At 39.0% G+C, this 18,800-nt stretch overlaps 1 protein-coding gene across 1 annotated transcript in view; it reads right to left on the reverse strand.

Annotated features, from left to right (window-relative positions):
• The window catches only part of LOC137372387 (titin-like), a 425,393-nt gene that overhangs the window by 12,477 nt on the left and 394,116 nt on the right, over positions 1–18,800 (reverse strand). Inside the window, exons 251-274 of the mRNA XM_068036276.1 lie at positions 18,271–18,567; positions 17,526–18,113; positions 17,126–17,428; positions 16,705–17,001; positions 16,321–16,608; positions 15,928–16,227; positions 15,542–15,844; positions 15,125–15,430; positions 13,262–15,028; positions 12,861–13,154; positions 12,469–12,756; positions 12,036–12,335; positions 9,852–11,918; positions 9,440–9,742; positions 9,021–9,326; positions 8,620–8,910; positions 8,209–8,508; positions 7,789–8,094; positions 7,387–7,692; positions 6,823–7,104; positions 6,123–6,716; positions 5,700–5,987; positions 5,289–5,588; positions 2,465–2,767 (exon numbers count right to left, since the gene is read on the reverse strand). Of these exons, the coding sequence (XP_067892377.1) occupies positions 2,465–2,767; positions 5,289–5,588; positions 5,700–5,987; positions 6,123–6,716; positions 6,823–7,104; positions 7,387–7,692; positions 7,789–8,094; positions 8,209–8,508; positions 8,620–8,910; positions 9,021–9,326; positions 9,440–9,742; positions 9,852–11,918; positions 12,036–12,335; positions 12,469–12,756; positions 12,861–13,154; positions 13,262–15,028; positions 15,125–15,430; positions 15,542–15,844; positions 15,928–16,227; positions 16,321–16,608; positions 16,705–17,001; positions 17,126–17,428; positions 17,526–18,113; positions 18,271–18,567 (10,977 nt within the window). The remainder of the gene's footprint in view (positions 1–2,464; positions 2,768–5,288; positions 5,589–5,699; positions 5,988–6,122; positions 6,717–6,822; positions 7,105–7,386; positions 7,693–7,788; positions 8,095–8,208; positions 8,509–8,619; positions 8,911–9,020; positions 9,327–9,439; positions 9,743–9,851; positions 11,919–12,035; positions 12,336–12,468; positions 12,757–12,860; positions 13,155–13,261; positions 15,029–15,124; positions 15,431–15,541; positions 15,845–15,927; positions 16,228–16,320; positions 16,609–16,704; positions 17,002–17,125; positions 17,429–17,525; positions 18,114–18,270; positions 18,568–18,800) is intronic.

Here is an 18,800-nt window from a genome sequence, read left to right on the forward strand (position 1 = left end):
CCCAACCTGGGCAGAGGAAAATCAAAAGCAGTACTGGCAGGGCTGGAGATGTGGTCACAGGCTTCCCAAGAACATTTTCTTTGATTATTTACCACCATACCTGATTTTGTGTGGCACAGCAGAGGTAAATCCTGACTAATGCCTTCAGAAGAAAGCAGAATGTCAGCAGAAGAAAATAAAGCACAATAAGGAAAAAGGCAAATAGGGTGTAACAATTGGAAGATATAGTTTATAGAGTACTTTTGAAATTTGCTCAGTTGTCAGGATTTTGTATGCATGTTGTCCAAGCTTATATTGCATATTTTTACATATGCAAAAATAGATGTTCATATTGGTTGATGCACTATATAAATATTAGCCTGTAAGTGCTAATTTTTATTATTTTTGGACTAAATTCTGTTTTTTTAATTTGTTCGTGGGATGTGAGCATCGCTGGCTAGGCCAGCATTTACTACCCATTCCTAACTGCCTTTGAACTGAGTGGCCATTTCAGAGGACATTTAAGAGTCAACCACAGTCACATGTAGGCCAGACCAGGTGAGGACGGCAGATTTCTTGTCCTAAAGGACATTAGTGAACCAGATGGGATTTTACAAAGATTAGCCATTAGACTAGCTTTTTAATTCCAGGTTTTTTATTAACTGAATTCAATTTTCACCAGCTGCCGTGATGGGATTTGAATCCATGTCCCAGGCATTAGCCTGGGCCTCTGTGTACTAGTCCAGTGACACTATCACTACGTCACTGCCTCCCCCTCTGGTTGCTAATGGTGTCACTTTTTACTTACCTCCAATCAATGGAAACAGCTAGGATTGTACTTTCTATTTAATGTTATATTGCAATTATGACGCAGTCAATTAGAATTACTAAGGTGGCTGACTGTCCAAATCATTGAAGATGGCAGTACAGGTTCAGAAAGCAGTTAATAAGGCATATGAGATCCTGGGGTTTATAAATAGAGGCATAGAGTACAAAAGCAAAGACGTTATGGTGAACCTTTATAAAACAGTGATTTGGCCTCAAGTGGAGCATTGCCCAGTTCTCAGCTCCATACTTTAGAAAGGACTTGAAGGCATCAGACAGTGTGCAGAAAATATTTACGAGAAAGGTTCCAGAGCTGAGGAACTTCAGTTATGTGGATAGTTTTTTTTTAGTTTTTAGAGATACAGCACTGAAACAGGCCCTTCGGCCCACCAAGTCTGTGCCGACCATCAACCACCCATTTATATTAATCCTACACTAATCCCATATTCCTACCACATCCCCACCTGTCCCTATATTTCCCTACCACCTACCTATACTAGGGGTAATTTATAATGGCCAATTTACCTACCAACCTGCAAGTCTTTTGGCTGTGGGAGGAAACCGGAGCACCCAGAGAAAACCCAAGCAGACACAGGGAGAACTTGCAAACTCCACACAGGCAGTACCCAGAAGTGAACCCGGGTCGCTGGAGCTGTGAGGCTGCGGTGCTAACCACTGCGCCACTGTGCCGCAGATTGGAGAAGCTGGGGCTGTTCTCCTTAGACTAGCGAAAATTGAAAGGAGATTTGATAGAGGCGTTCAAAATCATGAGTGGTGTCGACAGAGTAGATAGGGAAAAACTGTTCTCATTGGCGAAAGGATCGAAAACCAGAGGACATCAATTTAAGGTGAATGGCAAAAGAATGAAAGGCGACATGAAGAAAACCTTTTTTTACACAGCGAATGGTTAGGATCTGGAATGCACAGCCTGACAGTGTGGTGGAGGTAGATTATATCATGGCTTTCAAAAGGATATTGGATAATTAGCTGAAGAGAAAAAGTTTGCAGGGCTATGGGGTAAAGGCGAGGGAGTGGGACTAGCTGAGTTGCTCTTGCGGAGATCCAGCTGAGTGGCCTCCTTCTGTGCTGTCACCATGATATAATTCTATGACATGCATGTATATTCTATAATGCTGATTGCAACATATGTGACTATCTATTCATAAGAAATGTAACGGGGTGAGGAATGATCTGTACAAGTTCCCCCCTCTGGTACATTAACATGGCATTATATGAACTTTGAGCACTTCAATGCTTTTGTCTCCATTCACTTGCTTGGTAAATTATTTCAAACATTTAAAGCACTTTGACTAAAGAAGTCAATTTACATATAAGCACTAAACTTTTATCGACTTTAATAACAGGGGAAATCAAAGGTGTGACAATATAATTCTACAACATGATTGTTACAATTTACTTGATAAAGTGCTGTTTAGAATTTCACTAATATGTAGAATTAATAATTAATAGTTACACATATCAAAAGTAATAACACGATGCGAGAGGTGTTCTTTCATTCTTATTCAAGACCAACAGCTTATAAGTATTATTAATTAGATTATGAATATTTTATAAACAAAATAGAAGACATTAAATTGAAGTTGTGGTAAAAATTTCGAAATACAATAATTTGTTAAACTTAAACATTGTATCACGTTACCTATTGGGTCCATTGCAACTGCAGATTTGGAAGGCCTGCTTGGTTTGCTAACACATCTTGCATTCACGGCTGTCACGCGATGCTCATATTCTAATCCTTCTATAAGACCAGTGGAACGATATCTTGTCATAGTCACAAGCACTTTGTTGGTTCTCACCCATCGGTCAGCTTTTAGTTCTTTGCGTTCAATGATGTACCCAACAATCGATGAGCCTCCATCTTCAATTGGTGGTTCCCAAGTAATTGTCATACCATCACGAGAGACATCAAATACATGAGGAGTTCCAGGGGGATCAGGCATACCTGTTGGGAAAAAAAAGAGGAATGAACTTTATCTTGTATAAAATCAGTTAGTGTTTTATAGGGAAATGATTTTTGAAAATAATTTTTAAATGTATCATGGAGTATCAATGATTCTGGTTTTGAAGAATTCCATTAGTTCTGTCATTCAGGAAAGAGTCTGCTCTCCCTGTATCCGCCATGAAAAATTTCATATATGTCAGCCTCCACCCTCTCATAAATCAAGAGCCAAATCTTAGAATCAAAATATTTGGTATAGAAATCATGAGTAGTTATTTTTTTCAAACATAAACCAATATAGATTGACATTTGTTTTATAAATCTCATTAGTGGCTTATTTAATCCCTAACAGATCACAGTTCTTTTTAAAAGAAAATTATATTACTGCATCTGAAATTGCTTTACAAAAATCATAAAAATAAATCCTAACTGTTATCCCTGCACATGTTAAAGAAGGATTCACCCTCCCACTAAAATAGAATGATACAGCACAGGAGGTGGCCAATAAGTCTATTGTGCCGATACCACTGGAGATATCCAATTAGTCGCACTTTCCTGCTTGTTCCCATGGCCCTGTAAATATTTTCCCTTCAAGTATTTATCTAATTCTGTTTTAAAGGTTAATATTGCATCTGCTTCCATCACCCTTTCAGGAACTATATTCCAGATCAAGATCATAATTCATGATGGAGAAATGAATAGAAGGATATGCTTATAGGGTTAGATGAAATAAGGTGGGAGGAGGCTCATGTGAAGCATAAATGCTGGCACAGACCAGTTGGGCTGAATGGCCTGTTTTTATGCTCTAGACTCGATGTAACTTAATGCAATCTTCATTTACACTTGTCTTGACAGTTTAATGAAGCTCGGCACTCCATTCTGGTGCAAACTGCAGAATTAGTGTGAAAGATCTCCCCAGTAATTTCCAGCTGAGGGGCAACACCCTTGATCTATTTTTACAGATCCTATTCACTAGCATAGGGAGAGCACTAAGGCGAGGTACAGAACTCCTAGTGTAGGCTGAGATTGGCTTTGGAGCTTCCAAACCTGTGTGGCGGCACAGTGGCGCAGTGGTTAGCACCGCAGCCTCACAGCTCCAGCGACCCGGGTTCAATTCTGGGTACTGCCTGTGTGGAGTTTGCAGGTTCTCCCTGTGTCTGCGTGGATTTCCTCCGGGTGCTCCGGTTTCCTCCCACATGCCAAAGACTTGCAGGTTGATAGGTTAATTGGCCATTGTAAATTGCCCCTAGTGTAGGTATGTGGTAGGGAAATATAGGGACAGGTGGGGATGTGGTAGGAATATGGAATTAGTGTAGGATTAGTAAAAATGGGTGGTTGATGGTCGGCACAGACTCGGTGGACCGAAGGACCTGTTTCAGTGCTGTATCTCTAAAAAAAAACCACATGGGGCTCTTATCAACTGACTATTGATGTTGTGGCGGTGCAGATTTGAAACCTTGTTTCAACAGGTCTAAGTTACATACATGGTGGGAGGCTTTAACCATGATGGAAAGACCAGTGAACTCTGACTTTGATTGTATTCAGTTCCTAATAAACTAGTGGACTGTGTAAAAACCTTCTGGTTTAACCTCGGGTGGAAAACAACAACTTCAATTTCTATAACACCTATAAGGTAGAAAAAACAGCCTAAGATGGTTTACAGATGGCAATTGGAAAATGAACAGCAAGCAAGGAATTGAAGTGGAAATTTTGGCTGAAGAGATAGATTTTGGGAAGATTTGGAATTCTCAAGAGCTGAGCAGATGCACTATTACTACAGGGTTTTATCACTGATGACTTTCTGTCTCTACTGCCAGTCTTTCAGCACTGTAACATGTTGGTTGCTGCTCAGGCAACAGCATGCAGCAGAGAACAGGAACATCATATTCACTTCAAACTTACCCCAAGATAAATGCATTTTGAAAAGCCCCAAGATTTCAGAGCTCTCTTGCAAGATTGTGGATACGCTTAATCTTACACAGAAATAGAATCTCTCATAATAAATTTGCCAGAGTTGGCATGTCTGAACATTTGTCTAATTACTGACTCTAACACTGACTCTAATTTCTACAAGTGTAATTGATTATAATTAGCACAATCAAAAGACTGTAAAATCATAAAATGGGTTTTTACATAAAATGGGGCAGCACAGTGGCGCAGTGGTTAGCACCGCAGCCTCACAGCTCCAGGGACCTGGGTTTGATTCTGGGTACTGCCTGTGCGGAGTTTGCAAGTTCTCCCTGTGACCGCGTGGGTTTTCGCCGGGTGCTCCGGTTTCCTCCCACAGCCAAAGACTTGCAGGTGATAGGTAAATTGGCCATTGTAAATTGCCCCTAGTATAGGTAGGTGGTAGGGAATATGGGAATACTGTAGGGTTAGTATAAATGGGTGGTTGTTGGTCGGCACAGACTCGGTGGGCCGAAGGGCCTGTTTCAGTGCTGTATCTCTAAATAAAATAAATAAAACAGTCGACTTTTTAATATCATGAAATCTTTCATTACCAGTAAAATAATACTGCACTTACTGATGGCACTCTTGCATTCTACAATGCCAGATTGTAAAAATGATCCAATACCAAAGCGATTTGTGGCAGCTACACGGAAGACATATTCAGTGCCTTCATTTAATCGAGTAAACTTGAATGTGTTCCTAGTAACAGATTCAGAAACTGGAAGCCAGCCTGGGCGATGAGCATCACGTTGCTCTACTACATAACCACTGATGGCAGCACCACCATCTTTCTCTGGTGGCTCCCAACTGATGGTGACAGTGGTGGCGTCAATTTCATCAATTCTAATTGAGCCTGTAGGTAGTCCTGGTTTATCTGCAAATAAATTAATACAATTATCTAAGACTTGAAAAATGATTATAGTACCATGGCCAGTACACTGGTGTATATGTATTTTTTTTAATAGAGTTTGTGACAAATACTTACCAAGAATGATCACTTTGATGGATTCAGTAGCAGATCCAGCAACATTTTTTAGCTCAAGCATGTAGTCACCAGTATCGTCTATGGTGGTTTCACGCAAAGTAAGCTTAACTATTTTGGCAAATCTTTCGATTTTGGTTCGATCATTTTCTTTTAGTTTTGTTCCCTCAAAATACCATGATACACCAGGAGGTGGACGGCCACTAATTGGAATAGATAGTTCAATAGGTCTGCCAGCAGGTACAGTGACAGTCTTTTGAGGTATGCCTGCCAAATCAATCTTTGGTATCACTGTTAGAAAAGAAATAGAATAAAACCATTTTAGTAAAACTATTGTTACATTCAGTACACATTATTGCATATTAATGCTTGTTATGTTTTAACTATCAGATAAATATCAAAAAATCATTTTAAACCTACACATACCTTTCTGATCTTGTACAGTGACAGCAGTTACAATCTCTCTTGGTTCACTGACACCTTTGTCATTTTGGGCTCTGACTCTGAACAGGTACTGTTCCGATTCATTTAGAGAGATTATAGTATGTTCAAAGACTGTGTGTTTAAGAGTTGCAACTTTCATCCACCTTTCTGTACCCGCCTTGCATGCTTCAATAACATAACCAGTCAGTCTGCAGCCTCCATCATGCAGTGGTTTTTCCCAGGCTAGTGTGACTGTAGATTTTGTGACATCAATTAATTCCAATTTCTGTGGAACCATAGGAACTTCTGAGACAAGCACTGCATCAGCAGTTTCACATGGCTCACCAATACCATAGATATTCTCTGGCAAGACTCTGAAATAATACATTGTGCCCTCAGTGAGTCCAGTTATTCTATAAATTGTCTTGCTGCATTTAACAGTCACCGTCTTGAATGCTCTCATAGCAGCTTCACGTCTCTCAATTATGTAATTGTTCACTGGTGCTCCACCATCAATTGTTGGAACATCCCATGTGATAACCACAGAATCCCTTGCAACTTCCTTCACATTAACAGCACCAGGTGGGCCAGGCGTATCTGAAAATACAGCAGATATTTTAGTTTCTAATTTTTTGTTTTATGCTTGAAAATGTCCAGCAAACTCTGACAACAGGAACAAAAGATGAATTTTTTTTTCACATACCATATACTTTGACAACTACAGTTGCTGACTTTTTGCCTGATGGATTTTCAGCCTCAATGGTGTATTTTCCAGCATCATAGCGATTCACCTTGTCAACTACTAGCAGTGTGTAAGAATCTGTTGTATCAATAATACCACGATTGCAGAGGTCAACACCAGGTTTACTCCAGGTTAGCATTGGAGTAGGTCTACCTGCTACTGAAACCATTAAGCGGAGTGAGCCACCAGCTCTAACAGTGACAGTCTTTTTGAGATCATCTGCAAGCTCAAGGTCTGGCATTTCTAGAAAAATAAAATGTGTTAGCGCAAAAGGGATGAAAAACAAGTTACAATTTTCCAATAATAAAATCTTCAAGAAGTTATAAGCAATGAAAAATGTCAATGATTATGATAGTTCTTTGGATTGTAAAGTTGTTCATTTTGGATTGCTTTTTAATTATAATTTAATGCTAATATACTTTCAGTACCAGATATATACACTTTATTTCCAATATTGGAGACATCCTGTCATAAAAGTGTAAAAGATTGCAAAACTATACAATTTGCCAATATATTGCTACTTACCTATTCTTTCTACTGCTTCAATTTCAGCAGATGACTCACTGAATTCACTCATTCCATTAATATTGACAGAAGCAACTCTGAAATAGTACTTCCTGCTGGTTGTAAGACCGGTAATGGTATATTCAGTGTTTCTTAAATTAGCTGTAGTATGCGCTCTGTACCACTGTTCCATGCTTTCCTCTTTCATTTCAAGAACATAGCCAATAATATCAGAACCACCATCATACATGGGTCTCGTCCATGCTAGGCTAATGCTGTGTTTGGTTGTATCCACAACTCTTGGTGCTGAAGGTGCTGCAGGTGTATCTGTTATTTAATTTAAATAGATGAAGTTGATAAGTATTTGTATAGATTCTCAATTATAAGAAACTTAAAATATTAATTAAAAAATCTAATGCTTACATGTGGGTTCTTTGCACAGGATATAACTTGACGATTCACTGGGCTCACTGTTACCAGCTGCATTTACTGCTGTAACACGGAACTGGTACTCACAACTCTCCATTAGATTTGTAACTTTGAGTCTGGTATCATAAATAGTAAAGTCTTTGTTGACTCGAGTCCAACGTACACTTCGTTTTTCACGTTTATCCACAAGATAGTTACTAATTTCAGCTCCACCATCAGTTTCAGGTTTCAACCACTGGATGATGATGTGCTCTTTTCCAATCGCAACAACCTCTGGTTCACCAGGTGGTGATGGGATCGCTGTTTACAACAAATTGAAGTGCATTATATTTCAGTAAGATTTTTGCTATTACTTAACTAAGATGAATAACAATATTCTGCAAATATGAAAGAAACCTATCACATAGTACTCACTGAATGAGTTTCTGGCTATGGCAGGTTCAGACTCCCGTGGTGCACCAGGTCCATACTTGTTAACGGCTCTTACTCTAAAAATGTATTCATTGTTCTTTATAAGTCTTGTAACTACAGTGGAAAGAGTCATGCACTCAGCTTCAACGATTACCCAGTTAAGTCTGCTAGTCTCACGTCTCTCTACAATATAGTGTGTAATCTCTGCTCCACCATCTTCCTTTGGCATATTCCACGACAAAGTGCATTTCTCTTCAGTTAATCTGCTGATGGTTAGTGAACCGTCACATGGTCCGGGTGAATCTAAACGGAGTTTGAAATATAAAGTTAAAACACAAATATAGCCTGTACATAACTTTTGATGTGAAGTACATTTCTGAAAGAATATATTTTATTTTGCAATAGAAAACTTACCCAGCACTTTAACATTTACAGATACAGTCTTAGTTCCACTTGGATTTCTCACAGTTAATGTATACCTTCCAGTGTCATTTCTGTCACAGAACTTAATAATGGCAACAGCACGTTTGTTAGTGTACTGTAGAGAGATCTTTTCACAAAGCTCTAGTTCTTTGTCTCCCTTAGACCAGTAGACATAAGGGTCAGGTTTCCCACCAACAAAAGCATCAAGTACCAGGTCTGATCCAGCTCTTATAGTAATCATTTCTCCAAGTAGCCTGCTGTCCAGTTCAGCCTTGGGTGGTACTGTAAATACAAATAAAATGTAATAAATAACCGAGAAAAGACAGTCCTTTTGTTTCAATAGGAAATTTAAATTATTAATAGATCTATGATGTATTTCCGACTTAGCATACCATATTCATCTTTACATGTGACAGGTCCTGTAGATTCAGATGGTATACTAATTACTCCGCTTGCATTCTTGGCTAAAACACGGAACTCATAAACTTCTGCTTCGCTAAGTCCTGTCACAGTGTAGAAGGTATCCGAGATAGAGGTGTAATTACACTTAAGCCAGCGACCATCTCCAGTTTCATTATAAGGTTTACGTTCCACGATGTATCCAATAATCTTACTTCCACCATCATAGGTTGGTACGGTCCATTTTATTGAAACTGAAGATCTATCAACGTCTGTTACTTCTGGTCGACCTGGAGGATCTTAATAAATTCAAACAAAAGTAAACTTAAATTTTTATTTGTAGCTATTTGCAAATATAAAGAAGTATAATTGCAAAACATATCTCTTTTCTTACATTTATGTATGTACTTACCAACGGGATTCTGAGCCATTACTAGTCGAGAAGCTTCACTAGCTTTACTCAAGCCAGCTGTATTCATTGCATAAGCTCTAAACTGGTATTCCAAGCCTTCCACTAGAGTAGATATTTTGTAATGGCAATCAATACATGGTATTTTGTTTTCTTTCACCCAAAGAATGCTGTTACGTTCTTTCTTTTCAATCCAGTAGCCTGTAACTTTGCTGCCACCATCATGGTATGGCTCTTCCCATCGGATAGACATAGCATTGGCAGATACAAAATATACTTCTGGCCTGGTTGGTGGGCTTGGTGGAACTACAATAGATATAAAAAATATGACTAGTAAGTTTTCCCAGATTTCATTCTTCATGTGTATATTTAGTCATTGGGATTATCAAATAATAGGTTAATTTTTTTTACTTACCAAATGGATGCTCAGCAACCACAGGTGCTGATTCCAATGGTTTGCTGACACCAAATCTATTCTCTGAACAGACTCGGAAGCTGTATTCCATATACTTTGTCAAGTGAGTAACTTTAATCTGAGTGCGTTTTACACTGGAATTGATGAGCTGCCAGGCGGTAGTACCAGACTCGCGCTTTTCTACAATGTAGTTGGTAATTTCTGTGCCACCGTCATCTTCAGGCTCTGTCCATGACAATACACATGATTCTGCAGAAACAGATGAGATGCCTATAGGGCCAGTAACTGGGCCCGGTCGACCAATAACATTAACAGTTACAGTAAAGGTCTTGACTCCCGCTGTGTTTTCAAGTGTTAAATAATATTTGCCAGAGTCACCTCTCATAGTGTCCTTCATAGTCAGTGTAGTTCTCTCTTTTGTTGTTTTGATACTGACTCTATCAGTTTCCTTAAGTCTCATCTCCTCAAGTTTCCATGTTACCTTCGGAGCCGGACGTCCACTAATGGGCACATCTATAGTAAAGGTAGTTCCTGTTTTGCAGGTGATCATTTGATTGGTGATTCCAGATAAATCTGCTTTAGGCTCTATCTGTGGTTCTTTAATAATAACAGATGAAAATGCCTCCCTCGGTTCACTGTAGCCAGCGTCATTCTTCGCTCTGACACGGAACTCATACTCTGTGTTTTCAGTAAGTCCATCAACTCTAAGAGTAAGGTGTTTGGTTTGACCATCTTCAACCCAGTGATCTGTACCTTTTTGCTTCATCTCCACCAGATAACCAGTAATACGACTGCCACCATCATGCTCTGGTTTCAACCAAGCCAAGACAGCAGAGGTTCTGCCTGTGTCAACAATATCTAGCCTCTTAGGTGGTGCCGGCTCCTCGGTAGCTACTATAGGCTCTGTCATTTCATATGGTTCACCAAGACCATATTCATTTTCTGCCATCACACGGAAAAAGTATGGTACTCCTTCTGCAAGTTCTTGTGCCCTGAAAATCTGTCGGGTGCACTTGCCACTGATTTCTTGCCAGCTACGCCTACTGGCTTCACGCTTTTCCACAACATAATGATGAATACGTGAACCACCGTCATGAACAGGAGCATCCCACATTAATGTAATAGAACCTCTAGTAACATCTTTGAATGTAATTGGTCCTGGTGGACCAGGAGTGTCTTGTACCTTAACAGTTAATGTAATAGATTTTCTGCCACTGCTGTTTTCCAGAATAAGAGTATATTTTCCAGCATCATACCTATTGCAGTTCTCCACTACTAATATGCTGCTTGTGTCTGTTGTATTAATGTGAACATGTGCCCCAATGGAGGAATCTGCTTTTTTCCAAGTGGCAATAGGAACTGGCCTTCCTTGGAAGGCAACATGCAGCTGAATTGTACCACCGGCTCGAACAATATGAATTTGTTTGAAACTGGCATCAATATCAATTTCAGGTGAGGTTAATCTATCTGTAGCTTGTACTGGAGCAGAAACTTCACATCTGTCTCCTTTTCCTACCCCATTAACAGCACAGACACGGAATTTATACTCTTCACCAGGTTCCAAGTCAGTAACTGTGTATTTAGTGTTGACACATGCTTCTATGTTAACCTTATGCCAATCTTCAAGACGAGCTTTGCACATTTCGATGATATAGCCAATAATTTCCATGCCACCATCAAAGACAGGCTGAGTCCATTCCAAACTTACCGAAGTCTTTGTTGTGTCTGTGACTCTGACAACTGTAGGAGCACCTGGTGGATTAACTGGTTCTCTACATTTAATAAGTCTAGAAATACCACTTGGGGGACCAACTCCAGCATTATTTTCAGCCATGACACGGAATTCATATTCATTTCCTTCTGTGAGATTAGTTACTTTGAATCTGGTTTCAGTAATGGATCGTTTGCTAGAAACCTTGACCCACCGCATACTCTTCTTCTCACGACGTTCAAGGATGTAGTGCTTAATTTCATTTCCTCCATCTGATCTTGGCCTAGACCAAGTAAGTGTGATAGTTTCTCCTGAAACATTAGTTGGTTCTGGAATACCAGGTTCATCGGGTACAGCTGTAAAATCAAAAACAGTTATCTAATTAAGACTAGTTTGACAAATTAGGACAAGTAAAGGTTTGACAAAAGAGCAGGGCAAACTATTAATAACTATAAATTATGAAAAACACGTACTGTATGGTGTCTGTGCAATAACTGGCTCTGAATCTATCGGTCTGCCAGTGCCAAATTTGTTGACAGCTGAGATACGGAACTGGTACTCATTCCCCTTAATCAGTTTGGTGACAGTGTATGAGCAGGCTTCACATTTATCACTGACCAATGCCCATGCAAGTCGACTTGTCTCTCGTTTCTCAATTACATAATGACTAATGACAGCACAGCCATCATTATCTGGTGGAATCCACCACAACGTAAGTTTTTCGCCAGTAACGTTGGTAAATCGAATAGGTCCAACTGGTAGTCCAGGAGTATCTAAATAAATTCAGAAATGTTAGTGACCAGCAAGTAATCTAACAGGAACTAAAATATCCATATTACTAAGAACAGTAAATAAACAAGTGAGGAATTAAAGTGGGTTCATGAGTTGTCAATTTCCTCCAAATACCTTGAACTCTGATATGAATGTCAGCTGTCTTGGTGCCTGAAGCATTCTTGGCTTCCACAGTATATATACCGCGATGATCTCGGTTGCTGTCTCTAACAAAGACAGAACTCGACCCAATAACATTTGTGATGTCCACCATCAATTTCTTGTCAATTTCCTTTCCACCTTTATACCAGATCACCTGTGGTACGGGGCGGCCTTTAATATGCACCTTGAGCCGAATACTCTCACCAGCTTTTACAGTCATGCCTTCGAAGTGTTCAGCACCAAATTCAATTGATGGTGGTACTGTGAAAATAGCGTTGAGTAATTACTAAATTAGAACTTCAAAGGCATAACAAGCATCTACAATAACATATAATAACACAGTTAGCTTCTTTTTTGGTACTTACTGCTTTCATCTCTTGTCAAGATGTGTCCTGATGACTGAGAAGGTGGGCTGACTGTTCCAACTGCATTTCTAGCAATTATACGGAATTCATAACGATCACCAGGGCTAAGACCTGATACTGTATATTGGCATTCGGTAATATCAATAAAGTTGCACCGTAGCCAACGCCCACCTCCTTGTCGTTTTTCAACACTATAAGCCACAATCTTGCTTCCACCATCACGTTGTGGTGGATCCCACTTAAGTGTTACAGTTTCTCTGGTCATATCAATATAATCTGGTGTACCAGGTGGATCTGATGAAGTATACAAATAGTCAATATTAGATTTTATGCTTTAATACAAGTAGAATTTAGCACAAAGATAACTTCATTATTACATTTTTCAGGAATAAATTACTTACCAACTGGTGAGACAGCCAAAGTGAATTTGCTTGCCTCACTAACTGGGCTCAATCCAACACTGTTTTCAGAATATACTCGGAACTGATAGTCCAGGCCCTCAATAAGTCCTGAAATTCTGTAATCTCTGCCAGGAATAGGCATTGTGTTGACTTTTTGCCATAAGATGCTGTTTCTTTCTTTCTTCTCAACATGATAACCGGTGACTTCTGAACCACCATCATATACTGGTGCATCCCATGAAATTGTCATACCATCACAAGTGATATTGTATACAACAGGTTTTCCAGGTGGTCCAGGAGGCCTAAATTGATGTTTTGCTACAACAGCCATTGAATTAAGTGACTGACTTACTCCATATCTATTTTCAGCACAAATTCTAAATTGATATTCTAAATCTTTAACCAGTTTGGTAACTTTAAAAGTTTTTCTGGCAACACTAGAACAAACCAGTTTCCAATTGGTTTGTGTAGTTTCACGTTTTTCAACACTGTAGGAAGTAATCTCACTTCCTCCATCATCTTCAGGAGCATCCCATGATATTATGACACTTTCAGATTTGATTTCATCAAATCTAATTGGTCCTTTAGGCTTGGATGGAGGACCCAGTGTGATTATAGTAAAGTTGTATGACTTTCTGGAAATTGCGTTATCAAGGATTAAGGTGTACTTCCCACCATCTTCTTTTTTGACATTCTTAATACTTAAAGTAGCTTTGCTTTCTGTTTTCTTGTACCGGATTTGTTCACTTTCTTTTAATGGAATATTGTCTTTCTGCCACTTGAGACTTGGTCGTGGTTTCCCCTTGTATGGCAGTTCAATGTGTACACTGTGTCCAATTCTTACACTAATTTGTCCTCCTGGTATTTCAGATAAGTCTGCTTCAGGTATAATGACATAATCTTTCACAGTGATAGGTCCAATAATAACATCATCGCTTAATCCCTTTTCATTTTTAGCAAATACTCGGAATTCCATTACTGCTAACTCCTTTAATTTAGTAATTTCTAACGTACAGACTTTGCAAGTTCCAGCATGAGACCAATCTTGTTCGTCTTTCAATTTCTTTTCAATTACATATTCTGTAATTATACTACCGCCATCATAGTCAGGTTTGTTCCATTCTAATACAACAGAAGACTTTGTTGAGTCTTTCATTGCAAGATCTTTGATTGGCCCTGGTACTTCAGTGGCTTTCACTGGTTCTGAAGTCTCACATGGTTCACCCAAACCATTTTCATTCTCTGCTAATACTCGGAAAAAGAATGAGCTCTTTTCTGATAAGTTGGTAATCTTAAACATTGTGCTGGAACATTTGGTTGTGACACTTGACCAGGCTCTCTTCGTTGCATCTCTCTTTTCAATTACGTAATTGATAATTTCAGCACCACCATTAATAAGTGGTGGCTCCCAAGTTAAAGTGACAGTGCTTCTGGTTACATGCTTAATATGTAATTTCTGACAAGGTCCAGGAGAATCAAGGATTTTCACATTTATAAATGTTGATTTGGGTGTCCCAACACCATTTTCAATTGTCAGAACATACTTGCTGGTATCTTCACGGCTGACCTTAGGAATAGTGAGAACTGTAGATGACTCGGTATTATGGATGACATATCTTTCATCAGTGTTTATATTTTTCTCACCCTTTCTCCAGGTGACATTTGGAGTAGGACGGCCTTTGAAAGGTATCATAATTTCTACATCTTCACCTGTTTTTGCTGTTATAGAAGTTCTGAGTGCAACATCAAGATCAATCTCTGGCTCTTCTGTAGAATATAAATGTTTATAAATATATGTTAGGCAATATCCTTCACGTATGTGTTATATATATGTATAATGCATTCTACATATCATTGACTTACCAAGTATGTCTTTAGCCTGTACAGGTTCTGCCATTTCAATTGGTTCTCCATGCCCAGCAATGTTAACAGCACTGACACGGAAGTAGTAGTTTACACCATGTTTTAAATGGGACACAACATATTCTGTGGTTCTGACTTCACCCTTAGAAGTAACTACTGTCCATTGCTCTTCATCAGCTTCCCTCATTTCGACTATATAGCTTGTTATTGTGCTTCCTCCATCATAGACAGGTTTAGTCCAGCCAAGAGTGATGGAAGATTTAGTACTGTCCACAATCTTCAGTTTAGTTGGTTGGCCAGGTTGGTCTGCAAATAAAATTTAAAAAGGAATATTTGAACATATGAACATGTAAGGCATTGCTGCCTGTTGCTTAATATTTGCAAAATTTCAACATATTTCATATTACTTTTACATACCAATTGGATCAGCAGTTTTATAGAAATCAGAAGGATCGGAGAATGGGCCCGCTCCCGCTGCATTAAGAGCGCACACACGGTACTGATACTCATTTCCTTCTGTAAGGCCAGAAACCTTTTGCCTGGTGTCACGGATAGATTCCTTCATGACCTTAAACCATCGCAGACTCTTTTTCTCACGTCGTTCCAAAATATAGCCACTGATTTCACTGCCACCGTCAACAGTGGGCCTCTTCCAGGTGACAGTCATCGTCTGCTTAGTTATCATGGTAGCATCAGGCCTGGTTGGCTGCCCAGGTGTAACTATTGAAAGAAAGTTCCAAAATTTACCTTTATGTAGCAATTAGGAAGAGCATTCAGTGAAAAAAATGGTTTTGTTATCTTACCAAATGCATTTTTAGCAACGACAGCATCAGACTCTAGTGGATCACCAACACCATATTTGTTCACCCCACGAACACGGAACACATATTCATTGCCTTTAATGATATTTCGCATTGAAATAATAGAATGTTCCAACTTTTCTGAAATGAGAGACCATACAACTCGACTTGTCTCACGTTTTTCAACAATATAATGGTTGACTGGTGCACCACCATCATCTGTTGGAGCAGCCCACATGATTGTGATCTTTTCAGCTGTAACAGTCTTGAATTGTATAGGCCCAACCGGGGGCCCAGGTTTGTCTGTGAAACAGAGGAAAAAAGTCAAGCAATTTCTGAAAAATGTACAGCTGGAGAAAAGCCTTCAATTTATCATCATACAATACACCTACATACCTAGTACTAGTAGTCTGATTGTTCCTGATGCTGAGCCCAGCGGATTTTTAAGCTTGACTTCATAGTTTCCACTGTTGATACGAGTAGCATCTTTAATTATTACTGCTGCTGAGTCAGTTGTATTTTCAAAGAAGAGTTGAGAACTTGTCTCAAGTTCTTTGCCATTTTTGTACCATTCAATGGATGGCAGAGGCTTGCCAGAGACGCCAACTTTAATCTTTATGGCTGAACCAGCCTTAAATTTGACAATATCCATGTACTCCATTGGCAAGTCAACCTCAGGTGCACCTATGAATCAAAATTAATAATAGTGACATCATTCGATATACTAACCACAAAAAATTCTTCATATTTAGGCAATTAATTATTAGAAAAATTAGTTACCAAAGGTATCATGGCATGTTACAGGTCCGACAACTTCAGATGGATTACTTATTGAACCAATTGCATTCTTTGCAAATACACGGAATTCATACTGTGCATCTTGAGTCAAACCTGAGACAGTAAACTGAGTCTCAATGACATTTGTAAAGCTGCCCTTTGTCCATCTCCCATTTGGCAAATCACGTTTTTCAACAATGTAGCCAGTGATCTTGCTGCCACCATCATAAGCTGGTTTTTTCCAGCTGAGGCTTACGGAGTTCTTTGTAACATCTGTTACATGTACGTTTCTTGGAAGCTCTGAGAAAGGAAAGTACATTGAAATGAATACAATCATAAATGCAAATATTGGCTTAGTCTAAGCAATAATGCATTTTTACATTTGATCAAAAAGAAATCAAGGACAATTCAGGGGAATACATACCACAAGGATCAATTGCAAGAACTTGATCAGAAGGATGGCTGACTTTGCCAATGCCTGCAGCATTTTCTGCATATACACGGAATTCGTAGATAAGCCCAGCATTGATATTTGTGACTTTCATGTGTGTTGTACGGATAATGGTCTTGTTAACTTTCTGCCATAAAATGCTGTTTCTGTCTTTCATTTCTACATGATATCCAATCACTTGGTTGCCACCATCAGAAACTGGCTCATGCCAGCCCACTGTTATACTCTCTCTGGTGACATTAGTTACCCATGGAGTTGATGGAGGTCCAGGTGATGCTGGAAAATATAGTTAATAGACATTTAACAGTGTAAATAGATAAAATGAACAATAATCATGATATTCTTTTCTGTTATTGCTCAATAAGTTACTTACTGTATGGCAATTTGACTGTAACACATTTGGAATCAATATGGTCACTGATTCCAAAGCGGTTCTCAGCTTTGATCCGGAACTGGTATTCTTCTCCAGTAGTCAGCTTCATGACTTTGATTGTACTTCTTGCTGCAGTAGCAGACACTTCTGACCAAGCAGCAGTGCTTGTTTCTCTTTTCAAAACAATATAATTCGTTACTTGACTGCCACCATCATAAGTTGGTGGTTGCCATCTCAGTGTTACAGTATCTTCAGTAACATCACTAATGTTTACAGGGCCCACTGGAGGTCCAGGTCTGTCAAGCACTACAATGTTAACGAATGATTTTGTTGTTCCACTGGAGTTGGCAGCAGTAATATCATAACGACCAGCATCACCAGCAACACTTTCTTTCAGGTTCACAATCATGCTTTCTGCAGTCATTTCAGTGTTAAATCTCATGGTTGACTTCACACAAATGCCATCTTTGGACCATGATACTTTTGGTTGTGGCTTGCCTGATATTGGGATTTCAAATTTTAGATTGGATCCAGCTCTAACATACACAGTGTTGTGTGGAAAGTTCTTCATATCAATTTCAGGGGACTCTGAAAATAATTAAAACAACAGAAATTTTAGTTCACTGAATAAATCATAAAACCCAAACACTAAAAAAGGCTTACATTTTTTGGTTTCAAGTAATCACATAAATTATAGCTGCTCATACTACAGAACACCAAATACTATAGTATAAAAAATAATTACCTAGTTGTTCTTTAACTGTTACTGGTAGAAGCATTTCCTTTGGGTCACTTAGGCCAGCTTGATTTTCAGCAGATACTCTGAAGAAATAGTCAACATTTTCTTTCAAACCATGTATAACATGGTGTGTAGTCTTCACAACTGCACATTTAATCCACTTTTGCTGACCCTTTTCAAGGGCTTCTATAAGGTAGTTTGTGATCCTACTGCCTCCATCATGTTCTGGTTTCAACCAAGCAAGTGAAACACTGTTTTTGGTGACATTTATAACTCCAAGTCGCTCAGGTGTACTTGGTTTTTCTGAAAAAAATAAAATGTTACTTTTCAGCCTGTCAATGTCCGATGTACTTTCCAGATTATAACATACTCTGCCTCAATTAAGAATGTTGATAACATAATTAACAAGTAGAATATGTAAAACATTTTTCTTTTTCTTTGGCCTCCTTCCTAATCTCTGCAACCCATGAAACATGCCCAATTTGAGAGGGCCTTAGCAACAACTGGCAACAAACAGCGATTTTAAAACAAAAAGT

The sequence above is a fragment of the Heterodontus francisci genome, chromosome 7 (assembly GCF_036365525.1).
Source record: "Heterodontus francisci isolate sHetFra1 chromosome 7, sHetFra1.hap1, whole genome shotgun sequence".
In the NCBI taxonomy this organism is placed as follows: domain Eukaryota; kingdom Metazoa; phylum Chordata; class Chondrichthyes; order Heterodontiformes; family Heterodontidae; genus Heterodontus; species Heterodontus francisci.